At 49.6% G+C, this 19,331-nt stretch overlaps 1 protein-coding gene across 1 annotated transcript; it reads right to left on the bottom strand.

Moving 5' to 3' along the window:
* Nucleotides 1-9,134: 9,134 nt before the first annotated feature.
* Nucleotides 9,135-10,560, bottom strand: LOC144098716 (POU domain, class 3, transcription factor 4-B-like). Its single transcript, XM_077631547.1, is given in 2 exon segments — nt 9,135-9,348; nt 9,350-10,560. Coding segments are annotated over 2 exon segments (1,236 nt in total). The 5' UTR covers nt 10,523-10,560; the 3' UTR covers nt 9,135-9,285.
* Nucleotides 10,561-19,331: the final 8,771 nt, after the last annotated feature.

Raw genomic sequence — 19,331 nt, 5'->3', positions numbered from 1 at the left:
TCCATCAATTCGTCTTTTCCGGAGAACATTAAAAGTGACGGCAAATTATCAGCTGATAAAACTCACAGCGGTTGAGCAAGGCATGCAGTGGAAGCGTCAGCTGCATCCTTACCATTAGTGCACCGTTTCCTGCCTTTCCGCTGATATTCAGGATTACCATGGTTTCTGAACACCATTCCGTTGTGTCCATTTTCCATGTTGAAATACTTATATTTGTTTATGTGACCTTTCTTGTTTTTCAGGCCTACAGAATAATCAGCAGGCCAGCAATGCAGCCCTCGGGCAAAATTCCTGAAGAACAGAGTTTTGGAACTCGTGCGGATGAGAATAGCATTCTCAGCCCAAAAGTTCAGTGAAAAGTGCAAGAAAGAAAAAAAGAACAACAGAGACAGGGGTTTAGCTTTTTACAGGCACAAATATATTTATGTATACGAACTGTGTCCATCATAAAAATGTCCGCATATAATCACCACTCTTCTGTTCACATTTCTTTCATCATCGTTCGCTCGTTCGAAGTACAGAAAAAAAGAGTAAGAGGGAAGGAAGAAGAGGAACTGGGTTCTGGGAGAGGAGGCGAGCACATGCCTGGAAGGCAAGGCGTTGAGAGTTGTTTACTACGCAATTCACTGGTGCGCCGGTAGATGGCGCGGAACGAAACAGAACGCAGGTGAAAAAGAGTGAGTGAGTGACTGAGTGAAGGAGATACAGACGGAAAGAGTAAGCAGTGTACAAGCACAATCACACACGGCAAGCGCAACCATGGGCCATCCACAGCAGCGAACGTGAAAACAAAAAAAAAATTGAGAAGAGAAACAGATGCTCATAGACAACTATATATAATGTATACATATTTCGACCAGTCTCTCACGCAGTCTCTTGTTTTTCTTCTTATGTACACCGTCTTCGGCTTGGTGCGTGTCGAGGGGAGGTGAACAACGCAGCTGGCGTTCCACCGTGGTCCCACGCGCACCACATGTCTGTATACACATATGCACTAGCTCGTCACTTCAGTCTTCGTCACATACGCGTCAGAGCGCACCGCATGTACAGATACACACACACACACACGAACGCACACACGCTGTCACGTCCAGTTGGTTTATGTACACAAGCAAAAAACAAAAAGAAATTTCAATGACTCGATCGAGACACGGAACACAACGCCATGCTCGAGTGGGAAATAGTTTTTTCTTTCTCTCTTTCTCTTCTCTGTTTTTTTCTTCTCTCTATCCTGTATACAAACGTCACTTCACTTCATCTATATCTGTCTTGGAATGTTGTGAAAGCATGGAGCAAAGAAGGAGGCGTATCAAACATGAAGATGTGGTGCAATACGAACACTCAGAGCGGTATGCGAGTCAGATCACACCAGTAGCGTGTTCAGCGATTTAATATCAAACAAGCAAGCCTTTGGAATGTCTCAAAGCAACGAAATAAAGCAAAAAAAAACTAACGCGAAACGAGCGCCGTGTGAGGGACAAAAGTTCAGCACGGTCACTTGGAGGAAAAAAAAAATGCCCCATGAGGAATGCGAGGCAATACAATAACACGGTATAGAACGCAGCACGAGAAGACAGTGAGATGACCAAGGGAGCACAGAAAATATGCGAGTTCGATTGCAACTCTCACAATCTGACACATTTAGGGGAAAGCCGCAGAAGCTGTTGCTAAAGTCACTTTTTTTTTTCGTTCCGATTCAGATAACAGCAAATTATGGTATCGTTAGCGAAAAATTGTTCGTTAGCCGCAATCACAAGCAGCATTAGCCGAGTGTCCAACGAATTGTGCACATCGCGCAGTCAGGAAATGTCAAACAATGCTGCTAATTTACACCCAGCGTCAGCCTGCGCCATTAACTTTCGCTTATAAAGAACACCCGTAGCTCATGGGGCGGTGGAAGTGTTCGAGCCAAACCACCGCCGGCTGACACACGAGGCTAAGCCAAAAACAATAAAAATAAATGCGCAAAAACCGGGATCCAAAAATCACACGTTGCTCAGGCTGCTGGTACATCTCTCCTTCGCTCAAGTTTTCGAAAGCGCTCTAAGGCGCATTTGCAGCCGCAGTGACGTAGCTTGTCAGACGATGCTTCCAATAAATCTATCACGACGGCTCCGAACGACTCACATCGTCCAAATGATGTTCACTCGGAATGTCATTGCAACCGAACAAATTCGCTAAAGGCAAGAATAGGTCGGTTGTCGCAGCACCATCTGGCCGTTGGGGGCTAATTACAGGCGTCAATAGGAAGAAAAAAAAGACTACCATGAAAGAGAATTTGATGGAGTACCAAATAATTTTGCCTGCGCAAAAGAGTAATTTCCATACGTCGTGGGGAAAGTGTCATATCCGCTACCCCCCCCCCCCCCCTTTTCCCCCATGTTTTATAATCAACATCATCGCACATTAATTAGTGCGCATTCGCCATCCTCCTGCTTTCGCAAATTGTCGGAGTGCAAGAAGCATGTAAGAAAAATAAATCACCCAAGTCGGATATAAGAACAACACAGATAAACAAATGGGCCCTCTGTGCGTCGCAAAGCCACTTCGAGCCTGAACATACTGCACGGCTGTACACAGCTCAGCAGCTGTTGTTAAATGGTGTCATGACTGCACATGCTGTCGACAATAACTACAACAACAAAAACAAGGTTACTTGCTCACTCATAACCGTCAATGTTTTCTTCTGTTTCTTTTTAAATTGCTGCACGCAAGTGACACGCCAGATAAAATGTGGCAAACCCCGCGTCCATAAAGGTCAATATAAGCACTCTTCCTGGGGATGCAACGGTCGTGAGAATTTCTGCCCTCGGCTAACCAGTGTTCTGACAGTTATCTTCGCGCAAACGTAGCGATCATAAGAACTTAGGCATGTGCAGCACGCGCGAAGGTGCCGCCATTACGGAGGTGCGCTACAAGAAGTGGCGTTGCGACACCTAGCGGGAAAGACAAGCATAATGAAGAAAGGGAAGACCACGCTAACAGGGGCTATAACAACAACACTGCAAATGAGGACCAGGATTTCAGCACCGCAAGGGCTGCGTCACAAATTAATCAAACGTAAGCAAACTGAACAAACAGGTTTTAACAATGTTACAAGCGCTAGTAGGCAACGCAAATACAAACAGATGTTTGATATTGTTTCCTTCTTCGGCCTTTGCAAGTGTAGATCGAAGGCTTTGTTTCCACGTTGATATTGTTGCCATCATAATTGTTATTACTATCTCCCTTGACTTCTGGAAGCATCTCTGAACCAATCACCACCAGTTCTTTCTGAATCTTTCTTTCTTTCTGTATTTTTTTAACTTTTTGTGCACGTGAAAACAACCGCTGGACCCAGCAGTGATTCAGAAGCGACTAAGTGAATCAACACATCGCCCACGCGTGGACGATTCGGAGTGTGCGCGTCAGTTCACGTCACAGCCACAATTTTTCGCGTTCACACAGAAAGGGTGTCAGTGATGTGTACCGAAAATTTCAGGGACATCGTTGAGCCGTAAATGAAAGCGCACCTGATGAGACAAAGGAAAAATGCTTCCGACGACACAGTGTATTAAAACAAGAAGAACGAATCACGCTTCCTAATCACGGCACTTTTGGTGCGGTGCGATCCGCCCGTATGTGGAGCACGCGGGAACAGGCCTGGAATCTGTGCGAGCGTGTTATTTTCCCTGAATTCAGAGTTCTGTACAGACCGCGTAAGCGTATGTTGAGCTCGCCCCATTCTTACACCTGAAAGTGATTGGGTGTTGCAATTTCGGCGAGCCGTTTTGCCACGTGAAGTGAGTTGAGAAGAGATGTGGACTCAGTCTGAGCAGTGAGAGAGACGACCTGCATGCAAACGAGGCCTTCTGCGTAGTATACCGTCCCCATTGGAGACATAATCTCGTACTCGAACAATATACTGAACCATATGTGCGTGCTCGATATCTGACGTATATTAAAGGACCTCGAAAAAAAAAGAGAAAAACCGGTCCTTGGTTCCTGCCGCTTGCTTTGGACATTCAAATCACGAAATGGGAGGCGACTGGGTGAGAATACGGAGATGAAAACACGTGGGAATTCTGAAACTTCACCAGAACATACACCAGCAAAAGCTAAAGAAAACGTCCCGCAACCTAGCGGCAAATAACGCAGAAATGGAAGCAAGCTCAAAAACTTCATCACTTCTGTTGTAAAAGGAAGAAAAACCAATAAGTACGCAATAGAAAACTTCGAGAGATGCTTTCTTTCATAATGCGCGCACGTGAGTGCTCAGCAGTTTGGAATGCAACAACTGGTATAACCACTTCCCTGAAAGGATTACCTGAATTGTGGCTCAGCGAGCTTCTGTGGATCACTCTCTGTGCGGATTCATGGACGTATTTCATTACATAACTCGAACCCCTCCTCTAAACTTTCACACCACCTGCCGACATAAATTGGCGCTTGTTCTCCACAGGAAAGCAAAACTGATAAAAGGTGACACGTGGCAACGAAAAAGAAAGCACAACTGTTGCATCTAATTTTTGCTTATTTTTCTTTTAATTTCTATTTCAGTGTAATCATGGCGGCGGGAGCGGACGTGCTGCACTTTCCTCCCCTGAATGTCACTCGCGATATTCTGCCTCCTCTTCAGTTTTTTTTTTTTTTTGCAGCAGTTGCCTCGTGCGCCTCTGTAACACTTGCTAAAGGCTTACACAACGGCTACGTACGCCTGCGTAACGAATCATGCCTGTACAGCCGGAGATATCATCTGCAGCAACAAACCGATATGGCTGGGCCGCTACATGTTGCGAGCACAATAACAGCTTCCAATGAAGCCGTCATTTATTTTGCGGCGTCACAAAATTTACATTTTCTTATTCTTCGACGCTTCTTGTCACGCTGTTTCCCCTTTTGTAATGAAGCCTTTCTTGGCTTACAGGCTCCGGTTTTGACATCAATTGTTTGTGCCAAGTTAAGGTCAGTTGAGAACAGACAAAAGCGGAGCAGGCAGCGACAAAAAGGAAAGCTTGATCGCTTTACATAAATTAGGCTGCTATATATTCGAAGGGACAAAGAAAAAAAAGTAGTAGAATAATCTAATGGGGGCGTCAATCGGTTTTAACGACGAGACGTTGCTTTACAGCTGTCGGAAGTGCTGAATGGGTTAAGCCATGCGTCTTGCAGACCAGCCTCCTGCCAGGGACACCCGGGGTGAATGCATTCAGATTTGCGCCAATTAAATTTAAAAATCGCGCAATTCGTCACACACATTTCGCCATCGCACGTTCTCCAGTTCATCGCCTAAACTGGATACCACGTTCGCTCTACGAAATGAATGGACTTACAGCACGGAGTCTTATTCACCGGTCCATTACTTAATGTAGTTTGTCGCGATTGGAATTGATTTTCATCAACTAGTGAAGGCGGGCGGCGGGAGGTACAATTACAGCATTATAAATAGACGCTAAGGAAACGTTACAAAGGTAGTAAACGCGATCACTCAGAAAAATGTGGTTTGGGAGCTGCTTACAACGCGGCGTTATGCGGTGAGCATCCGTTTATAAGCAGGCCCGTCTAATCTTCCGTATGTTAAGACACGGCTTCTCTCTGACGCTTCAAAAACGCGAATCTGTCAACTCGGGACTGAGGAATCTCGTGGTGGACAAGTGCAATGGCCTCGTTAGGAATGCGCCGACATTTTAACGACAGTAATATAGGAGATGGCGCGACCTGCATAACGACGTTCCCGTAAGGCAGGCGCTACTCTACATCAAATTTAGGTGCGAGTCGCGTGAACCTCATCTGTGTTGCGCCATTTAAGATAGCTGGCGAGAAATAAATATTTGCAGCGAGAACTGTTTGTATATCGCGCCAAAACACCTTCGCAGCGACAGTGTATATATACTTCCAAATAACCATGGAGACTGTGGCGGCGTCAACTTAAGTTTACATTGTTTCGACTTCGTAGCATCGGTGTTGCCTTTTTTTTCTAGCTGTTTGTAGGCTTTACTTCGCCTTTGCAGGCGATATAAAACTCCCTTGCGCATTACACAGGGTCCGACCTTTCGCTCTGTTATTGCTACAGTGCGCAGCTCCGACGTCATGCAAGCCGTTCCAGCGTTTCTCGAAAGAGCACTCAAGTTCAGAAACATTTTCTTGGGTTTTACATCGTTTCGCCGCCAAGCTTCAGACCCCGTTCGGCGACAGGCAGCTCTTCGTTCTGGGTTATTTTTTTTATGCCGATCTACAGCTTTTACGCCCTGCACTGCGACACCCCCACAGTTATACAGCTGAGCCGTTCGCGACAGCATCAGAAGACGGAGCACGCGCTCTAGAGACGCGCCTAGAGGCGGCGTGTTCCGCAGTGCATGAGTGAAAAAAAAAAAAAAAAACATAAGTGGAGGGGGGGTGAGCCAATCAAGAAGAAGAAAAAGTCAGCGCGCAGAAATCTGTGCTTGCGTTAATAAAGAGACAAAAAAAAAAGTTGCGCCATTTCGCAATCGCCACGCTCCTCTCTGTTCAGCTGCGCGGAGCTATCTCGCTCGGATCGCCCTGTCGTCATCACTGCAGAGCACCCGCGGCGACCGACGGCGGTTCGTTATGTGCTCCCTCGCGTGCACGTCAGGCGAAGAGAGGAATCCGGATTTTGAAATACTTTCGCATCCTCGGAACGCTCGCAAGAGCAGCGGCAGCCAAACTGAGAGGCCATAAATCACGCACGCTTCATTTTGGTGCCAGAGCGCATAAGAGCGCGCCCATATCGAAACGCGCCGGCGGCGGTAATTATGGCAATCGGCGCGCAAGGCCTGTGACCCGCGTGGTGACATTTTAAAGCGGCACCCTCGCATCTCACGAATTTTTGTTCATTTTTTTTTCCTGATTAACGCAACATCGCCACTTGTCGGCGCACTCGCAACCACCACCTCGTCAGTATTTCGGTACTCCCGAACTCTCTTCCTTCACCAGTTTCCCCCCCCCCCCCCCCCCTCCTGAAACATTCTGCAAGTCTTACTTTTTTGTATAAACATCCCGATTCGCACCCAAAGCAGATTGAAAACAAGAGAAAAAAACGAGTTTAAAAGCGAATGCGCCTCGAAGACAACCGTTCGACAAAACTGGGGCAAGCGGCACAGAGAAGCCTAAGAAACAACATGAGCCCAAGCGAACGTAAACACGTATACATTAAGCGAAAGTGGCTCGTGTCGCGTATCGTAAAGCTTTGACAATAGAGTTGGAGTGCGGGAAATAAAACGTGAAAGGTCGGCTATTTATCTTCGTCTTTTTTTCCCGATACGAAGCATTTAACGTTCGTCTTGTCGCAGCATGCGGATGCTAAATAGCACAACAGCGACGGCAAATGCGCGCTACCGGTTTTTCGTACAAAGGGCGCCACCCAAATGATCGCCAATTAATTTTCTATTGTAGCTAGCTCCTCCTGCGTTAACAAAGCCCCACGGCAAAATAGAAGTTATAGCTCTCATTTGCAAGCACTTCTATACCCGGTACAATGCAGCCATTGCGTTTGTATTGCCGAGTCTTCTTAATAACACTTCAGGTCAGATTCCCGCTGCCTAAAGTCATGTCATCTATAATGTATAACTCTCGCTCCCGCCGCCTTGACATGCTATGAAGTCTGCGCTGCATTGGAGCGCGCGACTCGTAAACACACGAACGACGCAACAGCAAAAAAAAAAAAAAGAAAGCGCAGCTGTCACCGATGGAATTCACATTTCACTATACGCTCTCAATTGTCCACGCTGAGAGATCAGCGCAAAAGTGAGTGAATGCTGTTGAGCGTCGATCGCGCGCTAATGGATTTTCAACTAGTCAGGGCAAATGCAAGCTAGCTGGAATACACTCGCAACTGAATAAAAAATAAAAGAGAAGCGAGACAATCGTACACACGCACACATGCACTCGGAACACAGAAACGGAATGCTCAGGAAGATTGAGAGAAAATAGGGTAAAAAAAAAAAAAGATATGGAGTTACACATTGACGGGAGCAGCAGGCGTAGTGGTTTCTGAGGTATATAACGTCTCGCTTGTGAAAGACAAAACGGTCGCCCCTTATTCTGTGTGGGACGACCGGTGGACCGCCCGCCCGCACGGACGCTGCCCCGAGGCACAGGCAATGGAACGAATGGGCTGTCCCATCTCCGCAGAGCCTTTTCCAGACATCTCCGGGTCCCACAGTGGCTCACAGCGATCACTGGGCTTAAGCGCGGACCGGTGACGGTTCCCTCCGAAGGCAGCGATAATTTTATGACCCATGCCGTCCCCACTGCAAACGCCTGTAATATGCGCTTGATTCTACGCCTATATGCTATTTAGCGTCAAGTCCTTTACTGCCCGCAATCTCGCGACCTTCATTTTTTTTTCTTGCTCGTTGCTTTGAAATTTTAAATCCCTTATTTAATTAAATCGGGTGGTATAGACTTCTACACGACCCTGCAATGAATTATGAGGCACCGGTCCACATTTATTTGCGTACAGCGCGCTTGCGAGAAACTGGGAACTGAGAGGCATCCTTCAGACAGGACAACCCGTAAAAAAATGTCCGCAAAACTAGGACGACAGACTCTCACGAGAGGTTTCGCCGCCACAGTTACAAAAAGATAACAAATGATCAACGCGCCAGACAGGAACGTATACGTCGAGGAAGGAAAGCAAATCTGCTCGGTCACCGCAACGACCAGATTACACTTCGGGAGGAGAACTGTCAGGGTGACAGCGGGAAAAACGCCCTCGGCGAAAAACGACGGAATAATGAGCGAGAGGAAGTGATGTCTGCCTACCTGGACTAGTTGGGCATGCCTGTCTCCGTCTCAGTGTGGGTGTCGGGGGGAGCGCGCAACATGTGAGAACGCGAACCGTGTTTCTGTATGTGTGTGTGTGCGCGTGTGTATATAGGAGGCTGTCGTCGCTTCGCAGCGGACGAAGCGCCGACTTGGTCGTCGGCAGAGTCGTTGGTTGGCACCTTTCTTCACCAGCAGCTGTTGCGCGTGTACAGCGTTTCGGAAAAGGATCATGGTTCGCTCACATGGTGGGAGGGCAGCCGCCGAGCACGCATCGTAAACCACGCACACCACCACACGGAGGCATGTGCGCATCGGTCCGGGGCCGTCCTTCGCGCCGTGCTATGTACAAGCGGCGTCCCCGTCCGGGAAACACAGCGGCGTGCACGACCCCCACCAGCACAGCACGACGGAGGAGGATTGCACTTTTTGTACGCGGCGGGCGTTGACGCGCACCCCTGGCCTGCAGACCGGCGACGGCTAGGTGTCGTCGCAGCTGAATAGGCAGGGGTACAGCGTGGGTCAGTGGGCCGCCAGCGACTGGCCCGGGTGGAGCGCGGCCGCGTGGGGCGGCGGCGGCGGGGGGCGGCGGCGACTGCATGTGCATTGCCGGCGGCGAGTGGTGGTGCATGTCACCAGGAGAGCCACCGTGGCACATCATCATGTCCGGCGTCGGGGGTCCGCCGGGTGCCCCAGCCTGCGGCTGGTTGATGGGCGGCGTCATCCGCTTCTCCTTCTGCCGCCGGTTGCAGAACCAGACGCGGACCACTTCCTTCTCCAACTGCAGGCTGTCGGCCAGGGAGGCGATCTCCTGGGCGGACGGCTTGGGCTGCTTGTGGAAGTGAGACTCGAGGGCGCCCTTCACCGACACCTCGATGCTGGTGCGCTTCTTGCGCTTGCGTCCCTGGGCGGCGATCTTGTCGATGGACGTGGGCGAGCCGGTGGTCGAGTCGGCCTCCTCGAGCCACTTGGCCAGCAGAGGCTTGAGCTTGCACATGTTCTTGAAGCTGAGCTGAAGCGCCTCGAAGCGGCAGATGGTCGTCTGGCTGAAGACGTTCCCGTACAGGGTGCCCAGGGCCAGACCGACGTCGGCCTGCGTGAAGCCGAGCTTGATACGGCGCTGCTTGAACTGCTTGGCGAACTGTTCCAGATCGTCCGAACTAGGCGCCTCCTCCTCTCCGCTTTCGCTGGGGTGCCGGTGGTGGTGGTCCAGCGCGCGCGGGTCGTGCTGCCCGTGCATGTGCGGGTGGGGGGGCACCTGGTCGGCGTGAGGGACCTCTCGCATGGCCGGGTGGGCCGCGCCGCCAAGCATGCCGTTCATTCCGCCGTACGGGTGGTGGTGGTGCTGGTGGTGCTGCGGGTGCATGCCGCCCATGGCGCCCATGTGCGGCGACACGGCGGGGTGCCACGAGCCCATGTGTTGCGCCGCCGCGGCCCGATGGTGGCCGCCGGCGCTCAGGTGGTGGTGGCTGAGCTCGCCCTGCGCGGGCTTGATGTCCGCCATGCTGCCCGGCGCCATGGACCACATGGAGGCGTCCGTCTGCAGCGACACCCACTGGTGGTGGTGGTGGCTGGACAGGCCGTTGGGCCCGCCCTGGTGGTGCGGCTGCGGTGGCATGTACTTCATCTCGGGAGGCTCGCGGCCGTAGCCCGCCGTCGGCTGCGAGGCGGCCACCTGCATGGCCTGGCTCGGCGGCAGGTGCACCGACGTCAGGCTGGACACTGCCGACGTGCCGATGTACGGGTTCGACGCTGCCATGCCGCCCTCCGCACGGGCGCCGCGCACATCTGACTCCGCCGAGCACTGGCTTCGCTATGCGGCCCGAGGGGCGCCCGCACCGCGCGGGAGGGGCCGCGGGAGGGGACCTCTCACGGGGCCGCCTCTGCGGGGGCCGGACTGCGCACGCGCGCAGCGGCCCCGCGGGCGGGACGCCTGCGCGGCGGTGGCGCCGGCGCGTGGCCGTCCCGCTCAACAGCGCAGCCGGCAGGCGCGCAGTCCGCCGTCGCGATGCGACCACGGCGGTGCAGGCGCCTTATTCTTCGGCGGAGTGCTACTGGGTTCAATAAAATCGTCCCTGCTCGCAGCGATTAAAGTTTGTTCCAAACGCTTGGCTGTCTCACTTCGTCTTGCTCGTGGAGCAGTCAATAAAGCTTTGTTACGCAGTGCGGGTCCCCTGATGCGTCTTAGTGCGCTTCGGTTTCTTGGCGGCCCGACATACTATGATGTGTCTTTTTCGTGACATTTTTTGATGCATCAACTCCCATTAGTTTCTTGTAAGGTTTCTGCCAAGGACGGATCGCACGATCGCTTTTCTCAGTTGTGTATACCATTCTTTGGTGCACAAAGCAGTTGCCATTGTTCGAGGACATGGAGAACGCGCGCGTTCGTTTCGTTGCAATACCGACGTGAGTAATTGGTTCGCGCTACAAGCGAACCTCGTGACATCGCATCATCGAGCAAGAGCTGCTGGTGGAACTTGTCGCAACTAGCGGGCTTGGTGGCGCGGGCTGTAAAACGGCCACTATCCAGAGGAGCATCTCCGTCATCTGTGTCAGACAGTGTCAGCTACCTGACACCTTCTTTTTTTGTCTTCTACCGCATTTCAAGAAATCAGTCCTCTCTACGGTGATGTTGGTGAGATCACATTCCTTATGTGTGTCTGGCCTAGCAGAGGAGGCTTACTTCCGCCAACTGTCAGTCATTCACCATCATCATCATCGTCTGCAGTAACTCGCCGCCAGTAGAACCTGCGTTAACGAGCAAGTGATGTTGTGCACCAGCAGCGTTAAACGCAACGTGGGCAAGGCAGCTGAAACGCGATACAAAAACACAAAAATATATTCTCTGCTGATCAGAACGGTTTCGTTAACACTTCCAAAGAATGGTAATCGCGCCTTCGAAGTGAAATTGAACCGCTTGTATTCAGCCTCTCTCAAGTAAGATTTTTGCTGTTCGCGTTTCAGGCGTTTTGCCGCGTTTAATCTGACTCGCACTGTGTGCTGACTTGCACCTTCGTGTCACTACCTCACATCCGAGCCCTCAAAGTGAAGATGCCGCTCTCGTGAAAACTTTTACTAGAGACGAAACACATCAGTGTCACCTGTTCTCGCTCACATCGCCGAGAGTCAGGTCCTGAAGAAATACTCTGTTGCCGCCTTCTACGGCTTCTGCACATTACCAAGTGCACAATAACCTCATCTGTGGTTGAGAACATATGCGTGGTTGTCACCCTTCCATGCGTCCTTGAGCTCATGGTACTGAACTTTTTGTCGTGCTGTGGTGAGTATACTGCTTACAGTAGTGGTACGTTAGATTTAGTTGAATTTTTTCCGTGGTTTCCATGTAAGGCTACCAGCGAAAATTTCCCTAGAAGCCCAACAATATGCTCCGGATGAACGGAATCGGTGAAGAAACCTCACGGAACGACCTCGCTTTAAGATTTTCTTGTCTTTAATGCGGGTTAGTTTTTAATAAGCAGGTTTAATGCTGTGTGCCACATTTCTCGACCTTGCCTGTACTTTCTCCCCCGAAACTCAAGGTATACGGGTGAAGTGATCAATTCTTCAATTTGGCCCCGAAACTGAAGCTTACTCCTGATGCAGACAGTCGAGTCTGTTGCCGACCTTCACCTGGCAGAAGCAGTTATTATACTGAAGACCCTGATGCCCGGCAACGGTGGAAAAAATGCGCAGCACTTTGGCCTGCGCCAGAGAAACTTCCAGAGCCGTTCATATTAACAACAAAAAGTAGGAGAAATAAACTTACGTACGCGAGGACGTACAAGCCGCTAACAGGAACACATACACATTCACGTATACAGCGCGCTGTACTACTATACCGCACAGCAGCAGCAGTGGCTCGCAGCTTGTGAACAGCAGATCAGCGGCACGCATTATCCTTGGCTGTTTAGGCCCGTCGGAAATGTTTTATTAATGTCCGTCTCCTCCGGTTTCCGACACTCCTCTGGTCCCGCTCGCAGTGGGCAGCGCGTTTTTGGATTCCGATCAGTGCAAATAGGAGTCACCACGTTAGTAGCAGCGAACGGAGAGAACTCCGCATGCACGCGGCGATTCCTGGATCCGCAGACCCCCCCTCCGTACAGCAGCGCACCGTACCGTGCTACTGTCCTGCGCACACGCTGGCAGACATGTGCCCCTGAGCACATTCCTGTCCACGGCCGTGTGCGGAACAGTCCGCAGCAGATCCAACGCAAGGTCCTGCTCTTGAGGCTGCGCGGGTGCTTCGGACAAGACGCGGTGTCGCCGAGACCAACGCGGCTTGTACGTGGTGCAGTGAGGTGAAGGTCGAAGAAGAGTTTGGTGCGGTGTGTGTGCGTGCTTTCAGCGTGCGGCAAGGTCCTGCAGGCCTTCGCGAAGTGCCACCGTATCAGCGGTATCGAAGAGTCCTGCTTTTATGTCGTCAGGCCGGCCCTGGATTATTTGTACGCACTATAGGTGTGCACGGACGTGAACTTGGAGATACGCGCATATGTGATATGGTGTAGTACGTCAAGGATCGCCGCGAATTTCTGTACGTGGTACTTATGCGATGTGGTGCAGCTCCAGAATGTACATAGGAGAATTCGCAAGCTATGAAATGGTGAGCCAATTACATTTTTTTTTTTGCCACTCTACTTCCTCTCATTTAGAGTTTTGTGTGCTGAACCGGCGCCTGCCTCTACCGTTACTTGACGCTGTCGAGCGAATCTTGCGTTTGACTTTCGTATCTGCGATATGCGAAGAGATTCACAAACAACACGTCAGATATCTCCAGTATTTTGTGGCTGTTGCAGCCACTACATCGAAGCATCTCTGATGCGGCGTGAGTGGTTCACCCTCTAAATACGACATATACACATGACTTGCCGTGTTCGACATTCGCGCTAGAATTTGGTGCGCACTGGCTAAATACCTTTCGCACTCTGTCCACGAACCGGCTACTAGGTTTGGTTTTTGGTTTATGGGTGTTTAACGTCCCAAAGCGATCGACTCAGGCTATGAGGGACGCCGTAGTGAAGGGCTCCAGAAATTTAGACCACATGGGGCTCTTTAACGTGCACTGACATCGTACAGCACACGGGCCTCTAGAATTTCGCCTCCATCGAAATTCGACAGCCGCGGCCGGGATCGAACCCGCGTCAATCGGGCCAGCAGCTGAGCGCCATAACCACTCAACTACCGCGGCGGCTCCGACTCTAGGCGTCTATATCGTTAATCAATGCTTTTTGAACACCGGCCTTTGCTATATATGAAACGAAGACAAACTAATATGCTGACATACTGATATCGAAAGTGCACATGTACTGTAGAGATTTTACTCGACACAAGAAAACTCGACTACCATCCACACATGCGGCACCTCTCGCATGGTTGCAGCGAGCGCTGGCACGCACAGGGCGAAGCACCTTTGCAAGGTGGCAGTTCCCGCAGACGCAAGGCCTGTACGTGAATCGATTTTATCCATACACACATATACTGAGCCGCGTGCAAGCTCTAATCACGAACGAATTTCCGATGTGCAAACAAGGACCAATAGATTTTTTTTTTTTCCTCCCCAACTTCTCGCGTCATGCACGGTGCACGAATACCTGTCCCGTGCCGTCGCTTCGTCGGCCGTGTCCCATGCAGTGGTTCGCCATTTCAATCACGAGCGCCTCCGATATCGATCACATAGCCTCCGGTCTGAAACCGCGAGCTCCTCTGTCTTCCGGACGCGAAGTTTATTCAATAAGCCGAAACCCAACATTTCGAGCACATTCACGCACGAAGAAATCCCTTGTGAGGTGCGTGCCCGGTGTATACACGTGGCCCGGGCATATATATACGTGCGACGTATACCGCCACCCGTCCACATTTCTGTCCCTTTAGCACGAAAGAATAAAAAAAAGAACAAAAACTAAGCAAATGCTTCGAAAACTCTGGCGTTGCGTAGGGCACACACACGTGCAACACGGAGAGTCATGCGTTATTGATAACGCTTTCGAAGTCGCCAGTCCGCGTGGCGTGCGGCCAGAAAGTTTCTCCGCCAACGCCGGGCGCTCGCGACTGTCCCTTCGAAAAGAGCGCTTTGTGTACGCACAAGCAGGCTATGTGCCGACAGCTATACCACTGTCTTCAGAGAGGAGAAAGGGGCTGTCGTGCGTGTGACTTGATGTCACACCGCGCCTTACGTACATGCAGGCGTATATGCGCTGCTCGATACGGTATATATATCGAGAGCGTGTTTGCCCAATTTCGAGCCCGCCCTTATTATGAAGAACGCGAATGCAGGTAATGCTTGCGTGCTCTGCTATGGACTGGCGGGGACGGTAGGGTTCCCAGTCTGAACTGCCACGCCCGTTCTATAGAAGTCGCCCCAATGTGTCGACACGCAACAGAAACGCGCGCAGACGGAGAGAGCACAGAGTTCTTACTTTCACATTGTTTTTGAGAAGCTTAAGTGAGAGCGATAGCTTTAAAGCCCTCTACCTCCTTCTTTTTTTCTGATAAGGACTACTTCGAAAACTGCACAACACGCAATCAAAGGCATACAAACATTGCTCGGCTGGCCACCGATGAGATTCGTGATTACAGAGCAGTAATGTCATTAGGGGTTCAGTTACTACAGGATATGACAAGAAATTATAACACTACTATGTGCACTATTACAACGACGAATGCGTAACCACGATTAATTTATCTGATTCAGTTATCGCTTTAAAAATGAGAGATTATTTTCGGGTTTAACATAGTGTGCCACACGCAGGCCTTCTGACCGTATTCGCAAAAACTTTATTAAGACGGCTGTGTGATTGGTCGCCGTAATGAACCAGCTCGCTTGAGTAAGACACGCTTTAAGAATTACGCCCGTAATTTTCCTTATACCTTTGGTATAAGGAAAGGTATAAGGGATAAGGTGCTTGGGATATGGCAAGCCATTTTAAACCAGAATGGCATATGCCTTCTGCAACGTATGTAGCCTGATCAGTGATGATAACGATGATATAGTTTCGTGTTATACTCTGCACCTGGACATAACATACCAGTTGCGACATTTCCAAGCAATGTAAATGACTACACGGTGAAGTCGAGTGAAGGCCCATCTCGAACACAGAAAAGCTCAAACTTATTTGTCCCATCCGGTCGACATCGGGTACTGGATGTACTCGCTGATAATTCGCAGGCCAAACAGTGCAGAAATTGCAGCCGGCCAAAAGCAGATAAGAAAATAGAAATTACGATTCTTTTTGACAAACTGCTCAGCTTGTTGAGTCACTTGTGTATACGGCTTTAAAAGCTTATCTGAAAAGCATCAACTGATAACTCCAGTCAATTTTATTGCATTGTGATGAATAGTGAATTGCACCGGGACGTGATTGTACAGCCTTCTGGAGTACCAGCTGATGCCTATTAGCCGTGCTGGTACATTCAGAAGACTCGTGATCACGACCACATAGTGGCGGCAGCGCTTAGGCTCCATAGATGCCTGATCGAGTTGCTCGATATGCTCAAGATCGCAGAACTTGCCAGCGATGCTCAAATGCTGCGCCTATGCAAAGCCATATGCTCTGCGAGGTTTCTAAGTGATTAATAACAGGCAAGGACTTCTTCGTGTTTATGCATTACTATGCTGTTTCCACGATATGATACGGCAATCCACTATTCCCGTGGAACGCCGCACTGCAAAGCGCAGAACTTCAATCTCAACATCAACTAAAATAAAACAAACGCGTGCCTTTAATACTGCAGGACGTCGTTTCAGTGCTATACCCGCCATTATGACTAGCGAATTTTGGGCATATCGCGGGCACGATGTGCTACGTACGGATCCTTCGAGAAAGAACAGGCGTTAATGTTCAGAGTCAAATTTTTACATTTCTACATATTTATGCGTCTCCAGCAAAATTTAAAGGCAATAACGATACGACAAGCCCTCATGGAGCATGCAGCTTAATGGAATTCTTGTTGATCACTGCATAATAAGGGTCGCTTTGAATCGTTTCATTTGGTGAATCACTATGAATGCGGCCTTGATTGATGATCTGGGCCACAACATTTGCTACGCAATGCGGATTGGTCTTGCTGTACCTTATGACGTGCCTGGTGCGCGCACCATTTAGCGTCAAGACGGAGCGCTGGCAAAACAGCTACAAAGGCGCTTCCGCTCTTTGTTAAGCTTAATCGGTGACAAAGCAACAGACCGTCTGCAGTTCAGTTAACCACGCGTATTATTACTATTAAGGGAGCCCCGACAATATTTGCGAGATGACTGTGGGCTCGCGTGTGTCGTGTCATACCATTGAGTGATACAGCATTCGACGAGGAGGAAAACCAGGGATATAAAACTGGCAGCCTCTGGCGACACGTACCACAACATATCCGCTGAAGCTAAGCGTCCTTATAAGGTTTATATGTGTAGAGGAAAAAAAAAAATGAGATGCCGATACCAGCTACGTAGGAAGGAGCTTAATCTCCGCACTGCCTAGTCGTACAGGAAAGCCCGAAACTTTCTCAGGATTTCGGTTCGTGTCTCGGAGGCCTTGCACTTCCCCCTTCTTCGGCGCGTGGCTCAGTGACGCCCTTGTACGCGGTGAAGTTCGCACGGGGAACTTCGCCTAACTGTTTCGTGCAAACGTTGAAGACCCGCGTCTATCCGCTTTCGCCCACTTATACTATAAGCCAGAGCATCATGACCGCTATCCTCTTCACCACCCTTTATGTTTATCGTATTGTATGAAGGCGCACCGTCATCACTTCTTTTAAAAATAATAATAACCAACATACGCGCAGCATGCCGCGACTAGATAAAGAAGAGACCGCGATAAGTGATCGATCAAGGTATAGGATCTGCGCACGGCTTCGCGTCGTTTTGTCTACACTGTCGAGCACATCGCGCGAAGGGCTTCTTCCCTAAATGCAACATTTCACCGTTTGTGACGGAGAGAGTGCTCCCGATGCTCTGAGAAAAATGAGTAGTGAAAAAAGAAGAGGGAGAAAGGAAGACCGCACGGCAGTAAAGTTTGAGCGAGTTTACATTGCTCTATAACTAATGTTTACGGGAATAAGCAAAATAGGCGCTTGAGAACTTTTTCACAAACGAAGGTCAAACACACGGTGGTCATTGCAGTACTGCGCTACATCATTTGCGCTTTACTAATAGGAATGTATACACTGTACACTCTCTGATGCGACAACGTTCTGCGATTATTTAGTCATTATATTGTCTGTCACACTGCCACTCTTCTTTCATTAACCGCGTACTTTGGGCAGTTTTCACAGGAAATCAGAAACAATGCTGCACTCGAAACGAAGTTCGCGATCAGCATAGAAATATGGAAGAATCGGCTGTCAAATCGCGGATATGAGGAAGCGTAAACGTTCTCTGTGTGCGTACACTCTAAACAGAGAAGAGTAAAAAGGCATTAAGCTGTCCTTAGAGCACTTCCTTTCTTGAAAGAGAGTGCTCTGGAGGGCGGCTTTCTCCCTTTTTACTCCTATATAGGAATATTCGTCTTCGGAGTGTATATGGGCCTGTGACTGCATCGCATATGCATTTGTGCGCATAAAAAAGGAGCATCTGATCGTAATAAAAATCTCCATAGTGTAAATTACACAAGATTAAATAACCTTCATTATTTACAGCAACCCGTATACTGCCGATCTGAAGAAGTCGTTACTTTGATACTCATACGCAAATCGATGGCCCACGTTACCCGATTTGACTGTCGTACACTTACCGACCCAGAATGTGCGCCCGCACGGCAAGGCAGGGACCCTGTTTTTTTTTTTCTCGCCTTTTTGCGTGCTTTTCAGCAAATGCAAAAGGTTTATAGTCAGTAATAGGCAACATCTCACGCTATAATATTTGTCTACTTGTCCGACGTCATGCTACGTGGCCATGCATGCTCAGACTAACCCCCCCCCCCCCCCCTTTTCCCCTCCTATCAGCTGTTCACGATCAGCACCATCATCAGCCTGTCTACGCCCACTGGAGGGCAAAGGCCTCTCCAATTAATGCTGTCCTGATGACACGGCAGCCATATAAGCCTCGCATGATGACAGCCTTTATAAAAAATCGTCTATTGACCTTCTAAAGACTTCCCATAGAATTTTTTATTCTGTATATTCATTGTCTATAAATTTTGTACTGAAAAAGTGTACCAAAGGTGCATGGTAATAACTCTATAATTTTCGATAGACTGTCCCCAGGATTTGTATTGTTTATATGCTAACAGGATTTGTATTGTTTATATGCTAGTCTATAGGATTTCCGTATAAAAAGTTTATAGACGTTATTGACAAAAGTCTATGGGCAGTCTATAGACTGACTAAAGAATTTTTTGTAGGGGATAAAGTGAACTTTGATCAGATCAGGAAAGAGCCGTTAATTTCCCTGTTCAGTAGGCTGAAAGAAACTTGACCGCGAGTATACAGATAGACTACAGGCATCGCAGACGCTAACAGCAAAGGAAAGGCTTAGATCTACATGCATCCTGCCGGCCTTCACTGCCGACACCACGCACGGTGTGAACCGTCATCTGTCCACTGGTTCACGTAAGTTACACCACCGAATCCGGCTCCTGTGTCGT

The sequence above is a fragment of the Amblyomma americanum genome, chromosome 7 (assembly GCF_052857255.1).
Source record: "Amblyomma americanum isolate KBUSLIRL-KWMA chromosome 7, ASM5285725v1, whole genome shotgun sequence".
Lineage (NCBI taxonomy): Eukaryota > Metazoa > Arthropoda > Arachnida > Ixodida > Ixodidae > Amblyomma > Amblyomma americanum.
The sequence above is the reverse complement of the archived record's forward strand: the minus strand, read 5'-3'. Positions and strand labels throughout refer to the sequence as shown.